Genomic DNA, 16,454 nt, shown 5'->3' on the forward strand with positions numbered 1-16,454 from the left:
ACAGGAGGTAAGTCAATTTACATGCATTCCCTTTTAAGATAGATTATGTTTGCTCCTCTGCACTTTATTGGGAATGGGTCCTTTTTGTCTGAGACCAGAAAATGTGAAGTGGATTCAAAAAGAAGGCAGCGCTTCATCTCAAACACTGGGACTGGCTGATGGATTTCATCTTGGCAGTGGTGCCTGTATAGAATAAGGGACAGAGAGAACTTCATCTTGCTCGTGTTTGCACATGTGGATATTGGCAGTTTATGATACACCAGCTCAGGAGTACAATACCATGAGGTACACATAATGGTTGCAAGTCTCCCATAGTGAGCAACAGATATTGAAAAATAAACTCAAGCTGCACAAGTTCAAGGCTGAAATCTGTGAGGAATGTGAAAATGGCACCATAAATGCAATATCTTATATTCATATAATGTATGACTACCAAAAAATTATAATTTTTTTGTTTATTGCTAGTCTACACAAATGTAGAAATTCAAATGTGCTGGGAATGCGAGTAAGCCTTTCTTGTCCGTGCTTTACAGATGGAGACAGTGAAGCAGAGAGAAACTGCATATGGGTCTGGGAACTGCCTAGTTGGAGTTTGGTGTCTCTGTCACTAGAACATGTTGATACCAATAGTCATGCCACTAACGCATGCCTTTCATTTCATGCCTGCCAGTTAGTTAGTGCATCCTGCTCATCAAGGAGAATATTCTTCATATTTTGAGCCAGACCTTGAGCAGGTAGAAGTGGCTGATATTAATGGAGATTTATCTCTCTGTGACATCTGTGGGCTTAGCTCAGAGTGAAGGAGGATTTTCTTTTTATTTTTCCATTTGGAAGCTGTGCTGGTACCTGCGCATCTCAAGAGCAGTATTTCTGCACAGTGAACTCATACAACCCTCTGCCACTTCTGTTAATTGACAAGACCCGTGTTTTCTCTTGACAGGTATCCCGCCAAATATTTCACCTCTCACTTCCCCATGCCATTCACCAATTCAGGGGACGCCTGCTACAAGTCCTACCGGAAAAACATCATCTGTATCATTTCCAGACTCTACAGATATTGACAGCAAGCAAGGTGCAAAGCCACACAAAGTCTTAACTTCTACTCAGAGTGCACCTAGCATGTCAGACCCTATTATCAGCCCCTCTGTCATCTGCAGCAGGTAAGGTAGTAATTTGACATGCATTGGAATGGTTTCACGTTGTTCTCATGAACAAGCTCTTTTGGCCCACATATCTAAGCAGTTCTTAGTGTATGAGTGTGTAGATTAATGCTACAAAATGCTTTTAAAGTGCAAGACAGTTAGCTACATTTATAGCTTTTACTCAGTCAGGTGCACAGTCTGATTCATGAATAAATTCTTCATCAGTAACTTGCAGATCCCAAAGTTGGATTTCATGTTAACAACTTGTGTTTCTTATGCCATGCCCTTAACGCTAACAGTCACTTTCAGATCAGAGGCCAAGTCTTTCACAGCAGGCACCTGATGTTTGACAGAAAAATCTGACTGCTAGGGTTTAAAAGCTGCTGGCCTGTAGCCTTCTGATAAGGGTGTGCCAACAATGCCTGAAGACTACGTAATTTTGAGTGCTCTCTCAGAAGTGGATCCTGTCCTCCCTAGACAGTCAGGTTATGTAGCATTGAGATTTTTTCCAGAAATCAGCTGCAGCCGAGTTCTTCCTACTGTGAAGAGTTACAGTAACACAGTTTAATTTCACACTTTAAAGTAGTCTGTTCTTAGATCAGGCAGACCTCCTCTGCAAAATCATCATTTTGGAAAGAAAGTTGTTCTGCTTATCTTCTCGAAAAGGATTCAGTTGCTAAGCTAGATTACTGGAGTTTGCAATATGTGTCCAGTTCAGAATAGTGGGAAACAGTGGTATTTAGAAGCCTGTTCCAGTGCAGCTTCAAGGTTACCTTACTCATTAGATGTTACTTTTGGTCATAGCAGTGAGTGATTCCTGACTATTGGCTAGCCAGCAGACGGCATGTCATCTGAGGCTGGGTTAAATGTTATCAAGTTTGACTATCTTTGGAAATAGTTTTTCATTTCTGGCCTCAGCCACGTGACTTGGGATGTGTCTCGGTATGCTGTGTGCAGGGCTTGGAAGTGGGTGTGAGAAAGTCATAACTGAGATCACGAGTTTGCTCAAGGGAATCATCCTCACCAGAGTTCAGACTAGGATTCTGACAGGCTTTTAAGATGTATTTAGGTGACTAAACAGAAACTAAGCGCTTTTAAAAGTTTTCCAAAGGTATTGCAAAACTGGAACTTGCGCTGATTCATTTGAAATGAAAACCATATTACGTATAAGAAAAATACCATAAGTTTGCTTCTGTCTTATTAAACTGCCTTTATTACTTCTTCAACAAAATATTATTACATTAACTAGTAACAGTTATCGCTAGAAGCCTTTTGTTAAAGAAAACAGTTAACAATTGCATTAAAAATGTCAAAAAAAATAATCAACATAAGGTTACTGTAGACAGAGATGAAATATATTTTCTTGATATGTGTAGTCTTTGATTTCAATGTAATCCCTGGTAAAATGCTCATTAACTTTTATGTGCCTACTGTCTTATGTGATCTACATAGGTTGCGTAACATATTTAGGTTCTTAATTTCCTTGTTTTCAAATGCTTAGACTGCATAAGCATTACAAAATGTTACATTGCTGATATAGACTATGTTGTTGGTTATTTGAAACAAACATTTTATTTGAAATATTATGGTGTAAAGACTGCTGATAGAACTGGCAACCACTCTTACTAATTGTCACTGTTCCGTTAATGTCTATTGAAAAATCATAAGCATTGTCACATTTCTAACCATTAGTATATAGACATGTCATATCCACAGTCCACAGATACAAGCCAAACCAACAGCACAAAAATAATGCAACCCTTACTAATGTAAGCACAATTAAAAACAACAACAAAAACACAAAGACATTAAAAGGCTAAGACAAGCTGAGAGTTAAATGAACAAACACTGGAAATAAATGTTTTCATGTTTGAACTTTCTCATTGCATATCACTAATCTTTATACTATGCAATCCCCTACATCCACTGCCAAAAAACCTGCCTTGCTAGGAAATCATACCAAGTCAGCAAACCTCTGCCACCACCAACCCAACCCCTTCCCAGACTACAAGAAGAGAGAAAATGAACTCTTGATGGGTTCAGTGCTTTCAGTCAGACCCACCCAGGCAGTGGCATCAAGATGGTAGTACAGCAGAGTTTGAAAACTGCATTGAAATAATATGTAAGTAATCATTTTTAATTCTGCAGTCGATGAGGCAGGTATCCTGTGGAAAAAATGTTAAACAATCCTGTGATTAAGTAGTATATTATAATGCCTGTGCATGAAGGGTGTTGAGTTAAAGTTGCATGGGCACATTTAATTCTGACATAAAACAGATTTCAAGTGTTCTACTAGGTAGCTCAGTATTTTTTTTTTTAATATAGTGTTTTATGTGGACCATACGTATTAAATCAGGGTGAGTTTTTTGCATATCATCTGGAAATAAAGAGGTACACTCATAATGGTGCAAAAGCCCTGTAGCATTACAACCAATCAAAGTCTCTCTTTCTCTTTTACTTTTACATTTTGGCTTGATAGTGTTGACCTTATGGAAACCACAAGGAATGTGGGAGAGAGAAATTAATACATTTTTTTCATCTTGTTCATAAACCCGAGTGATGCAAGATTTATTTGCTTGGCTATGCACTACAAGTATCATTGTATACAGATTTGTATTTTTATTTAAAATTCTTTCAGGAATTCATTATGTTTGCAGGGCGTACCAAGCTCCGGAATATGTTTTGGATGACCCAGTCAAAATGCAATTACATTGTAATTTGAAATGTTCCAGCTGGTATTGAATTCACATTTAGGGCTTAAAGGGAATCACACCCAAGAAATAAAGCATTTTAATGGAAGGGAAGAGCCAGTCATTTGGAAAGGCCGTGATATTGTGATCCCTCCCATGTCTTCCTGTTCTGGGAATGATGAAGCAAGGTCTGTCTTCTTGTTTCATTGCTAAATGTCTGGATGCCAGGTCACTCACCTCATGTTCTGTCCAAAATGCTGCCTTGGTTCTGATGTGCTTGGTGTATTGTCACTGAAGTAATGCCAAAGTACCTTTTTCCTCCTTAAGAGGAACTTATTCAAGTTTTAAGCAAGAAAAGGAGAGTAAAGCCACATCATGATTGTGTTTAAATTGAATAGTGTAAGATTGTATGGCACTTTGGCACGTTTTCATTATTTTAATTCATGTTTATAGGGCAGCGGTAGTACAAAACCAGGGATTTTTTTTTTTTGTACTGATAATCTTAGAGAATAAAAAATTCAATTAAAAAAATAATCACATGGTTTAGGTTTACTGATGGCAACACATTTAATGGTGGTGGCCAATTAATCCAAGGTCTTTTTGTATTCTTGTCTTTTTATATTCCTGACTTCCAATAAAACTTCAGCTCGCTTTTGTAATTTTGTCTGGAGAATGCACCCTGTACTACAGCTTGCACTGTGTGACATAATCTTACGCTGTCAGCAGGGAATCATTTTACATAAGACTGTATCTAATGTGCATGGTTCTTTATATTGTGCATGTCTCTCAATGTATTTCAGCTGTGGCAGACCCTATAACCAAATAGAAGCTGGTGATGGGACATTAGATAGAAATGATGGTACCACACACACCCTGAACAGAACAGGTAATACTTTGTCCATCAAAAACTCCTCATCCCGTAAAATTCAGTAATCATTCATGGTCTGTCATAAAAGGAGAACGTACGTAGGTGAGACCGTACAAATTGTCTTTGAGGCTCCTTTCCTTTTTGTATGTACAACATGTGCAAAATGCTAATGAAGAATTCATTAGTTCAAATATAAAGGAAATGTGGTTTCCCTCATCTAACCTAGTCAGCTCAAATAACAGTCCTCAGAATTTTTCTTACTCTTCAATCCCTGATCCTGTTTTTTACACTCTGCAGGGTATATGCTTTAATGTCTTTGGACAGATTGTCCGACTTTGGACCCAGCCAAGCAGCACATATGTATTATGAGTCAGAGATCCTGTTGCTATTATTCAGAAGGTCACAGGATGACTTTGATGCAATGCTTGCTGTTCACATGACAAGCTTTGTGATTTGTTGTAGATGATCCTGCGCAAGCCACTTCTGACTATGAGACCAACAACAGTGACAGCAGCGATATCGTACAAAATGACGATGAGGCAGACTGCTCCAAAGAGCAGACGCGGAAGGGATCTGTCTGTAGGACGTACACGCCTGAGACCATCATTCTGCACCCCTTAATAGCACCTGAGGTAGCTTGTTTAAGTTCCACTCACACAATACACCGAGTATATACTGACACTGAGGAGGGGGAACCAACAAAAAACCAAGCCAACCAAAAAAACCAACACAAACACACACACCAAAAACCAAAACAACCTAGGCTGTCTAAAGATTCTAACCATGGTTTTAAGCAACAATTGCAGCAGGCTCCTACCTTGCAGTACGAGGATTGACTTTCAAAAACTGAAAGGAACCATTGAAATGCGTGACAGCTGCTAAGCACTGGCCACTTGTGAAACACTATCTGTTTTGATGAAAAAATATAAGTTTATGGATCTGGCATTAGGCATTTCTGAAATGTTTGGCTTCTGTGTTAGCACTGCCTTTAAAGGGAAAAAATTGGAAGGAAGAGAAATTGTCTTCTCATACTACCAGCATGATACATAGTCTTCCTTTTCAGCCACTTCACTTTCTCAATGGCCTTGCAATCTTGGGTAATAAATACAGTGGCCCTTATTTTAAAATAAATTAACACTTGTCTGAGGGTGCTGCATGATAGTTTTGTTGGTGTATGTCTTGAACATAAGAACATTGCAGGATGGTGAGCAAATGCTGCTCTTCTCATGACTTCGGTATTCAGCTGTAAACGTGATTGACATGTAGAGGGAATTTAGTTAAACTTTTCACAGCCTGTTGTACAACTGAATTAACAAATTTAAATTGGCATGAGCTCTTGAAAAATGTATTGTAATCTGTTGAACTGGAGTTTGACATGCTGAGAGAAGGCATTTTTCTTGGGATATTTTGGCATTTACTGATGTACAGTTTTTAGTAATAATGAAATTCAAGGAAGTATACAGGGAGAAATGTGAAAGGAGGGGCACACCCCATCAGTTATTTGCAGACCTTGAAAAACAAGTAGGTTTCCATTTTAGATGTACAAGTCTTCACTTGGACCGAGCTCCATTAGCCATGTTAGATTATATCAAATGGGTCCTGATGCAGAAGCAGAAACTGAATGCTTTTCCCTCTCTACTGCAGCAAATTTTACAATGAAGAAGACAGACTCCCTTGGAAATGAATGAATAGTTCCCATGAATGAACGAATGAACGTCTCTCATGGATAAGCTCAGAGACTGACATTTCATATACAGAATTTCCTATTCATTCAAGTGAAACAAATTATAAAGGAGAGTGACTAGCTGCAGGGCTGGTAGAAATGGGGACATCTCTGCTGAGCTGAGTCAAGTACCATTGGCTTACAGATGATGCTAACGTGACCTTAGTTTTTATGAGCATAAATTTTTGCATGAGATGCTTCACAGAGCTAAAATTTGTCTTTATTCTGATTTCTGGCATAGGACAAGCCTATACTTGCTCCTGAGCCTCTGATTATGGACAACTTGGATCCGCTGATGGAACAGCTAAATAGTTGGAACTTCCCAGTCTTTGATTTGGTGGAAAAAATCGGAAAGAAATGTGGTCGGATTCTCAGTCAGGTGAGAAGGGTATCTTGCCTGCAATGACTGGCTGAATTATTGACAGATTCAGACAAAATAATGTTAGGACACATTGTCCTTACAAGCTGGTCATCCAGTGAATTATGATCCTTGCCACCTAATTCAAAACTGACAATATGAACTCCATCTCATTACATTCCTTACTTTTTAAATTTCTATATTTTTAGATTTAAAAATGTGAAAGAAAAAACCACACACCTATTTTACCTGCCACTCTCTGCAAATGAGTTTACATAAACCTTTCTAAACATTCTCTTCTGTCTGCAGGAGGTGCTGCCACCCCTGACTGAGTTCTTTGTGAAAGAATTTCTCATAGGCTTGGTTCAGTATGGGAAGGCTAACCAGTAAATATGTTCAGTTGATGCAGGAAATAAAGAACTTTGGTCCTTTTTTATACTGGAGATTTCATTCAGGCTGTGTTAGAAAGCAAGGTCTCAGGAAGTGGGTGGTGGGAAATAGTCCTTGCTATATTCCCTCACCTTTAAAGAGTCAGCACTTTGATAGTAAATTCATATCATTATTACGTAGGGAAGACTAATTTACTGTGAATCAGGATGTGAGAGCTTACTAGTCTTTCTTTCAACTATCAGTTTTTCATTCTCTCCTTTGAACTGAATGCAGGTAGTGACACAGCCCATCTCTACCCAGAACAATTAATGTCACTTCCATAATCACTTTCTTGGCTGAACTTTCTGCTCTGTTATACCCCTTTTCTTGGCATGCTGACAAATTAGCTGTTTTTTCTTACAGAAGTATTGAGGTTTATTAAACAGGAAAGGCAAGTAATTATATTCAGGGATGGAAGGGAATAAACCCCAAGGGATTCTGATCTAGTATCACTTTACAAGGTTTTGTGTAGCAATGAGTGCTGGAAACAAGAGATTATGTTAATTGATGTAATGTGGGACAATTAACACCCCTCCACAAACACAGAGGTAAGTGTGTCGGGCAGATCTCAGTGCAACAAGCTCCAGAGAATGCTGTATCAAATCTTGGTCCCTTGGTGGTTAACTATTATTCAGCTACATTCAATTAGCCAGTGGTCAACCAGGAAAACCACAGCATGAATTCAGATTTATTCTGTGGTCTGCCTTTTATCATTTTGTAGCTTGGCAAGAACATCTATGTTTAACCAGCATGCCAGCTCTCTAGGATAATTTTAGAGAAATAGGCAAGCTATAGCTGAATATAAATTTATATAAATATTGATATAAATTCAGTGATGATCGTTGAGACACTTTTGCACTAGACAGCAAGCATGTGATTAAAATGCTCTTCTAGATCATATTGGTCATGGTGTTTTCTAACAACAGAGCATGTTATAGAATGAGAAACATAAGGAAAAACAGAACTTTTTTTAATGGCATAACCAACAGTTTGGATGAGCCAAAATTTGTTTTGGTTTTACATGGGTGCCTCTATAGGTTTTAACCACTTTACCAAGCTGCATGGAGTTCTGTACCTCTCAGGACAATTCCCCTGTGCCTCCTTCAATTTGCACCAAAACTCCACACTCTTGTTTCCTAACATCTGCTTTTTGCACAGGTTCTGAGCACATTATCAGTTTTGCAGTGCCACAAAATGAGGTCTATGAAATAAAATAGTGAAGCTTTAATATATAATATTTGTGATCAAACTTCAACATTTTCTGTAACAGCTGTTTGTAATAACTCCCACTCCCTAAGAACAGAATGTAGCAAGTTCAACCTTGTTCATAAAATATAGCTCCTTTAGTTCTTTCCCCCACCTACTTATATGTTCCTAACAAAATTATTTTCAGAAATAAGAGAACTAAAATAAATAAATCTTTCTCCAGCTAAAAGTATTGTCTTTTTCTTGTACAATTTTTAAATCCTGGGATATTATAAACAAAGGAAAACAAAAGCTCTAACGATTTATTCTCTGTATTTTGCCATTAAATGGACTCATCCATTAAAAAGAAGTAAATTAACAAGCTGAACTAACTATGTTTGCCTTCCTAGGTTAAATTTATGAGATGGAACAAAGCAGAGTTGACACATGCCTCTAGGGAAGCATTCGGTTTAGAAAGCAAATGCTGGCTTAGCATCTTTAAAGCTGCTTGAGATATCTGTTTCTTCTTTTTGGAATGTTAAATTGATTTAGACATATAAAAAAAACCCAAACCAGTCAGCAGCCATAAAAGCATCTGTGCAAAGTACAGTGGAAAGCACTCTAAATGTGGCACTAACAAATATGCATGATAGGGGTTAGAGAGGAATTTACATACTGGTCTCATTTCAGAAAGGAACAGCAAAGCTCTCCAGCTGAGTTGATGCTTCACAACAGGACATAAAGTTATATAATGTCTTTGGTCACACTTAACACGCTTCTTATAGCTCCTATAATACTAAAACCTGTGGAAAAGAAACTAATTTTCTTCGGAAAGCAAATAAAGTGAAAAAGTAAGCTGAAGTCAAGGTCTCTCTCTAGCTTTTATTACCGAGCCTATAGAGATGAGAAATGCTGGCAACGCTCTTATGGTCTCAGTACATGAGCAGCGTCGAGGTGGGGTGGCATTGCTGCAGTGCACGTGAGTCGGTCCACCGGTAGTGCCAAGAGGGATGTTTGGTCATCTCGTTATCATGCATGACTTCTGCAGAGAGAAGCTGCAGCCATTATACAAAGGAGTGAGGGGAAATCAATCCCTGGGGGATGGAGTATTCCCAGGATTGTCATGGCAGCCCTTGTGAGGAATCATGTTTGTCAAAGCCAGAGACTGGGTGCCAGCAACTTAAAAGAGAAAGAAAGAAAGAAAATAAAAGGGACCAAAAAAAAAAAAAAAAGGAGTGCAAGAGTTTTGCCTGCAAACAATGAGTGGGGAACTGCTAACCTAAATTTTGTGCATGTCCTCTAACGAGAGCCATCTATGTGTGCCTGCGACACCCAGGAGAGGAGCTACGTGTGAATAACAATGCCCATTTCCAAAAAAGCTTCCATTAGGAATCATTCGGGAGAAGCACTTGTCCTTCTTCAGGCAGGACTGCCAGAAGTGTCTGAGTTATGAATGATTCATTCAAGTGTTAGCAATCATTGCAGAGACAAGCAGAAAATGAAGGCAGGAGGGAAGAAGCAGTGTGGAGCACCCACTGCCAAGCGCCTGGCAGCCGTCGGAGTTTCCCTGGGCTTGTCCCTGGCAGTGGGGACCACACTGCAGCTGCAAAGGCGCCATGCTCAGCCCATGGTTTGGTAATTCCCACAGAGCTGAAGCAGCAGCGTGCAGTTTGGGAAGGACGGATTTTTAAGAGACAGAAGTATTTAGAAAGGGTTAATCCAGAGCAATGAATAAGCAAAACTGCACAGCTGGTTGGTTTGGTTTGGTTTTTTTTTAATGAAAGAATTCAGTTAGTTGACTTTCTGGAAGACATCAATGCCTTTTTTCCCTCTTTTCTGACTTGCCTTTACCCTTTCCTTCTCTCCATTTGCTAAGAAAGAGAGAAAGAAAACATTACAAAAATGTCTAAACTACTTGCTTAGCTGTTTATGCTTTCTAATGAGCGCAGAGAATAATACCATTTTACTCCAAATCATGGGGAAGAGCTATCATTCGTATCGATCACAGTCAGCTTTGCTTCTTTTCAGCTGCTGTTGAATTTCCTGCTCCCCAAAATCCAAGGTGGGGATAAAACATGCTTTTATGACATGCTTTAACATACCCATCCAGCATTGGTAGTAGAGACCAGTAAGGTTTGTTCCTTCAGAATAATATTTCTTTATGCTTCCTCTTTTTATACAAGGATATTTTGCTGGAAATATGAAGCTCACAGTCTAAGACTAGAGTGTAAATCTATATTATCTCTCTCTAGCTGAAAGTTTGGATCCCAGCCGCTTTATCTCAGCCATTATTCCAGATAGATAAGCAGAATTCTGTGCGGTGTCTAATCTAAATTATGCTCAAAATCAGTCTCTTCACTTTGCCTCAATATAGGTGGATCCGATGGGGTTTTCAGAGGGTAAAGTTTTGCCTTTTACAGGCCCTACCAGACATTCTAACCTCATGTCTTCCAGAGCACTGTAATTCAGTTGTTCCTTCACTCCTTTGCTATAAAGAGCTTTTCACTTTATGGCCAACAGCCATGGCCACAAAGAGAAATTATCATCACCAGCAGTGGGTTTTTTTTCTGACTGCATTGCTAGTGGCACTTAATAATTATGGTAGGAACAGAAGGAAGAGCTGGAGCCACCAGCAGAACCCTAACGGTCAGACATGTGTCACTAGAGGGGCATCGTGGATGGTGTCAGATGCACACTCAACCTGCCTCGGCATCAGCACTGCCTGTTGTGATGCTGTGCCAGAGTTAGTTCACATGCAGATTTTTCCTGTTAAGGAATGACTAGGAGGGGAGGTGGCGGGGCGGGGAGAGTATGGGAAGATCATTAATGCTGTTTCTGTTCATTAAACTTCAAATGCAACTCACAGGTCCCAATCTATATACGCAATATGCAGAAAGAAATGGCTGTGGATAGGTGTTTGATTTACATTCAAGTGTGAAACATGAAGCATAATTTGTAACCATTTCTTATCTGTATAGTGCTCATCATTCCAAATGTGCTTTAAATGGCTTAGCTCTAGGCAGATCATTACCAGACAGATGGCATCAAAAGGACAGAATTTAGCTAACAGCAGTAAATAAATAAAGAAGGTAAAAGGCTTCAGGGTCCAATTTGTGAAAGAAATGAAAAGGTCAGGCAGTAATTTTACTATGTCCCATTGTTCTGTATGTCAAGTTCAAACTTGTTTTCAAAAGCGTCTATTTTGCAGCAGCTGCTGTCTACATTTCTGAGCACTCATCTCTCCTGAATGCCCCCTCACTCATCCGTCACATTCTCCCTTCCAATCTATCCTCTCCTGGACGTCTACAGGATCTTTCCATGCAGGAACACTGAGGGCAGCTCTGCTTCCTAAGCCACTTGCTGCCTCTGAAATCCTGTTGGAGAAGTCACTTTTGCCGTTTCACTTCCAAAATGGGAAGAAAGGTTCTCTCCCTTTGTCGTTCCTTCAGTTGTTCCCCCTTTTTCTGAGAATTGATTTGACACGTAAATGCTGCTTGGAAAAGTTTGTGGGGAAATTTTTCCCAAGACACTAAGGACCTCTGGATATTTTCCTTTATGTGTGTATGTTTCTGAGGTGCTTGCAAAATTTGGGGGATCCATATGCCCCAAGGAAGAGAAGAACATCTGGGTGGGTGTAATGAAGGAATGAGGACTATTTGGTACTAATAGCTTGTCTGTTTGGCTATGTAGCCACATCCCTGTGGAAATGCAAATAGCTGCAGGTATAGCTGGATCAGATGTACTTGAGCAGATACTACCAGGAAAGCAGGTTTTCATGGGGTAATTTGACAGAATTACTTTTGTATCTAATTTTAGAGTTTTTTCTGGCCTATTTAGCAGCATGGTTGTTTTGTATTTTCAGGTATCATACAGGCTTTTTGAAGACATGGGGCTGTTTGAAACCTTTAAAATACCAGTGAGGGAATTTATGAATTACTTTCATGCCTTGGAATGTGGATACCGAGAGATACCTTGTAAGTAAAAATTCCCAGCAGATAAGGATGCTTCTGTAAAGTCCTGGGCATTTGCCATACACTTTGTTACTGAAGCCTTTCTTCTCTCATTATAACAGCGACTTTTTTTCTTCTGCCACATAGTGACCAAATGGATGGCACTCTGGTCAGGGGCTGGTGCTGAACCACAGCCTCTCGTCTTTTTTTACTGCACTTGATGTTTCATGTGGTTTCATAATAATTCATGGAAAATTTTGTGCAAGCCTGAAACCATATAAAGCTACTATAAGTACAAAGAACTGTTTCTTGATGATGCAAGTGTACCCTGGTGCCCCAGCTGGAGGTAATTGAAACATTTTTGCCCCATAAGCAATTTGGATTTTTACACAGTAGCAGTGCTGTGCTACCCAAGGAGATGAGCTTTGCAAAGCAGAAAAAAATATGCCAAGCAGATGAGTGCATCTTGTTCTTCTCAAACTATAGCTCGGCTGATATTTTTCAGTCTGAATCATTTATTCACTGAAAAACCTGCTTTCAGTCATCCCCGTAGTGTTTACTAATTCAAATAAAATTTACCAAACCGCTTCAACTGCGAAAGACACTTTTTTTTCGAGGAGGTGAAAGGGAGTTATTAACCTCTTTACCTGGCAGATAACCCCAGTGTTGAGGAATATAGGACACCCTGTTTTCTTCCACCTCCCAGAAAAATGTCTGAAACATTGGTTTAATAAGTCATATAGTCTCTCTCAAAATATTAAATACCAATTGGAACAGCTACGGTGGGAGGGAATGAAGGAAAGCTACCTCAAAATGCCTCCCAGACGGGTGGTTTGGACCCTCTTCAAGGAAAGTGAGAGACCAAATTTCAAATCTTTCCTTGTGTTTGAACCTGCTCAGGTATTTGAAGCAGCAGATTGTAGCCTGAGGCAGTTATAGGTGGATGTCCCAGAGTCTGTCCGTCCTACCGGAGCCATTCCTCTTTGTGTAAAACATTTAGCTATTCATAGAGTCTCAGGAATTTTTGTAAATCTAGCCCTTCATTTCCTTGGTTTTTCTTAAGTGTGCAGAATATTTTGTCTAAGACAAAATTAATTTACCTTCCATTTTTTAATTTCTGTTGAAGGGGTAAAAACCAAAACAACTTGTTTGGACTTAACCACTTTTTTCTTCTGGTTGCTGAACTGAAAAATGGCTTAATCACACATAACTAATGACTATCCCAGTGGAATTAAAGCAGTACAAGTTTCACAAGAGGCTAATCCAGCCCTTACTCCTGAAAAAAGCATTAGACCCCTACGCAGGGCCACCCTCCAGGTTTTGCATGAGGAGGTTAGTGTCTCAGGAGAGACGTTCTTAGTAGTTCAAGGGAGGCAGGGGAGGGAAGAGTCCGTCCTTATTTTACTTTCTTCTTACCAAAAATAGCCATTCCTATGCTGCTTACTGTTTTGCCGTTAAAAATTTCAGCTAGCGGTCACTAACAAGTGTTTAAAGGGAAGGTCACAGGGAAGACAAAGGAGAGCAAGAGAGGAAAGCAAGGGGTAAATAAAAGGGTCAAGTGGTATGACATCATGCTCACGTTTAGTGAGTAAGCAAAGTGATTGCGAATTATGAATATAATAAACCTTTCTGTGTTACACCCATCTGCCCTTGGCAGGCAGGATGCTGCTGATTTTAGGCATAGACATAATAGGCGGTTGCCTCGAGCACTGGAGTATAACATCATCATGATGGTGAGCCCTCCTCTGCCAGAGCCAGGAAATGCAGACTGGCAGCTGCTGCCCCACTGGTGGCAGGGGTTAGAAATGCCAGCTCAGCAGTGCTGCTCTGGAGGGGGCAGGTGGCTGTTCCAAGCAGGATCAGGCATTATCCATCCCCTAGCAGTGGCAAGAGGGCAAGTATGGCTCTCCAGGGTGCTTTCTCCATCCCAGGTCTTCTCCTTCCTTCCTCTTCTCCCATAGAAGGAGCAGTCTTAGGGTGAAGTTCAGCTTCAGTGCTGAGAAACCCTCTGCCAGCCGCACGCTACCTATCTTTGGGATGCAACAGGTATAAAACCAGGTTGCTTACATCTCTTGCTGCTAATCCCTTCTACTCTGTCACAGTACAAAGGATTTTTACCCCTAATGAATCCAGTAAGTAAAGTCAGCTTTGCTTATTACTTCTTAGAGAGCCTTCTGGACTTGTGTGTTGGTAAATTTTCCTAATGAAAGGTACGTATCATCCCCAGTGTTACCCTGATTCTTGACCATTGTCGTCTTAATATAACCTAGTTCTTCACCTGTTCCAATCAAGCCTGTTCCAGCATTGGTTTGCCAATGAGAGACATGACTGATAGGCATTACCAAGGTGTCTCTAAATAAGATGACTGATTACCTAAAGATGTAGCCAGTTACTGTGAGTTTTACAGTTTGGGGTGACCCAGCAGTGGAGTCCCACATTTTTGTGCCTTGTCCTCCAAAATGCATCTTTCCAGAAGTGCAGCAGGAGGAATGTAGCCACAGGTTATCATTTAGATTAGCAGATTTCTTTGTGTTTACCTAGTCACTGTAGAAGATGCCTGTGCTCTGCCCAAAATTAGCCTGAATCACAAGCTGAAATGCTTGTCCCTCAGTGGTTAAACTCCAGATTTATGCTTTGGTCCTGGTGAAGCAAAGCATTACCCCTCTTTCAGAATCATGGTTGCTTTTTCCTAGCCTATGTTTAGATGATGCTTTTTGCTGAAATAGCGTGTGATTCTTTTTCAGCCAGTGGTGTTGATTGTGGGATAGTTTATCTGGCCTTGAAGGATTTGGCTATATGAGCCTTGAGGTGACTTTTATCTCTCATTTCTGCAAAGAGAGCTTGTAGTAAACCAGATTACAGGATCCAGGGCCTGAACTCTTATCTCTGGCCAGAAAATTGCAGAAAGAACCTGGTTAAACTGTGCAGTGAATATGTATCCTGAGTTTGATTTTTTTGCAGGGTAGCAGCTAGCACAAAACTTAAATTTGCTCAGGTAGAGTCAGGTAAGTGTTAATTGCCTTGTATTTAGAAGCTAGGTGAAATCTGGCTACTGAAGTGGATGAGATTTTCCCACTGATTTCATTTAAATCGGAGGTTAACAGTGCATATTTACCTGCTGGCATTTAACTAGCTAAAGGCAACCACTGGAGTAAAGGATTGGAGCTGGTAGCACAGGTCAGGCTCCTTGTTTCACACTTTCTGTGCAAAGTTTCCTACATTGCAGATACCACTGCTTCTCTGCTGTTTTTCTTTACTGGTGTGAGACATACCGTTGAACATGCTTCAACTTTAGTAAAAGAAAAAACTGAACGTTTACACAATACAGCTGTTTTTCCTGCTTGTGATGTTTGATTTGTCTCCACTCAACTGACTGCTACGCGTTACCCACTAGATGGTGCTGATTTCCCTCTGTCGGAAATATCCTTCGTGTGTAACAGCAGGGTCACTTGCTTTGTATCGCAGATCACAACCGCATCCATGCAACTGATGTTCTACATGCCGTGTGGTACCTTACTACTCAGCCCGTCCCAGGACTCCCAACTGTGATTAATGATCATGGGTCAGCAAGCGATTCAGGTATATTTGTGTGAAAGTATATATGTTGTATTTTTAAAGTTTTTGTCATTAAATTTGCTGTAAGAAAGCCAACAGTTGAGGATTGTGTGTACTTATTATTGCGTGAGGATTGCAGCACTTGTTATTATGTAGACTTTGAAGTTCAGTAGTGTGTTGGATGTTGAAGGTGTTGTGGTATGTTTGTGTACCTTTGAAGAGGATGGAATTGGTCCCCTAAAACCTAATACTTTACATTTAACGACATGTGAATGCAAGTCTTTATGGTCACCCATAACAGCAGACATTTGTTACAATTTTATTTTTACAACAGCTTTTTTCCTAGGAAATCTGTAATAGTGCTTTTCAGTGCTGCTCCAGAAGCAGTGTAGACTTTTAAATCCTCAAACCCTGTGTTGTTTTGCTATTACAAAACCACTGGAACACGCAGGTAGTGCCATGCACTTGCTGCTGTTTGGCTGTCATGAAGATTTCCTTTGCCTTTCCTCACTGTCTCCAAAGAAAGAGACTTGTTACCATTTTTGCAACTGGTT

At 40.0% G+C, this 16,454-nt stretch overlaps 1 protein-coding gene across 2 annotated transcripts in view; it reads left to right on the forward strand.

The window, feature by feature from the left end:
• Positions 1–16,454, forward strand: part of PDE3A (phosphodiesterase 3A) — a 265,096-nt gene that overhangs the window by 224,172 nt on the left and 24,470 nt on the right. For both annotated transcript variants that reach the window (XM_064459571.1, XM_064459577.1), the window contains exons 6-11: positions 941–1,160; positions 4,633–4,718; positions 5,163–5,332; positions 6,665–6,802; positions 12,258–12,369; positions 15,811–15,924. In XM_064459571.1, the coding sequence (XP_064315641.1) occupies positions 941–1,160; positions 4,633–4,718; positions 5,163–5,332; positions 6,665–6,802; positions 12,258–12,369; positions 15,811–15,924 (840 nt within the window). The remainder of the gene's footprint in view (positions 1–940; positions 1,161–4,632; positions 4,719–5,162; positions 5,333–6,664; positions 6,803–12,257; positions 12,370–15,810; positions 15,925–16,454) is intronic.

Source organism: Phalacrocorax carbo, chromosome 1 (assembly GCF_963921805.1).
Source record: "Phalacrocorax carbo chromosome 1, bPhaCar2.1, whole genome shotgun sequence".
Lineage (NCBI taxonomy): Eukaryota > Metazoa > Chordata > Aves > Suliformes > Phalacrocoracidae > Phalacrocorax > Phalacrocorax carbo.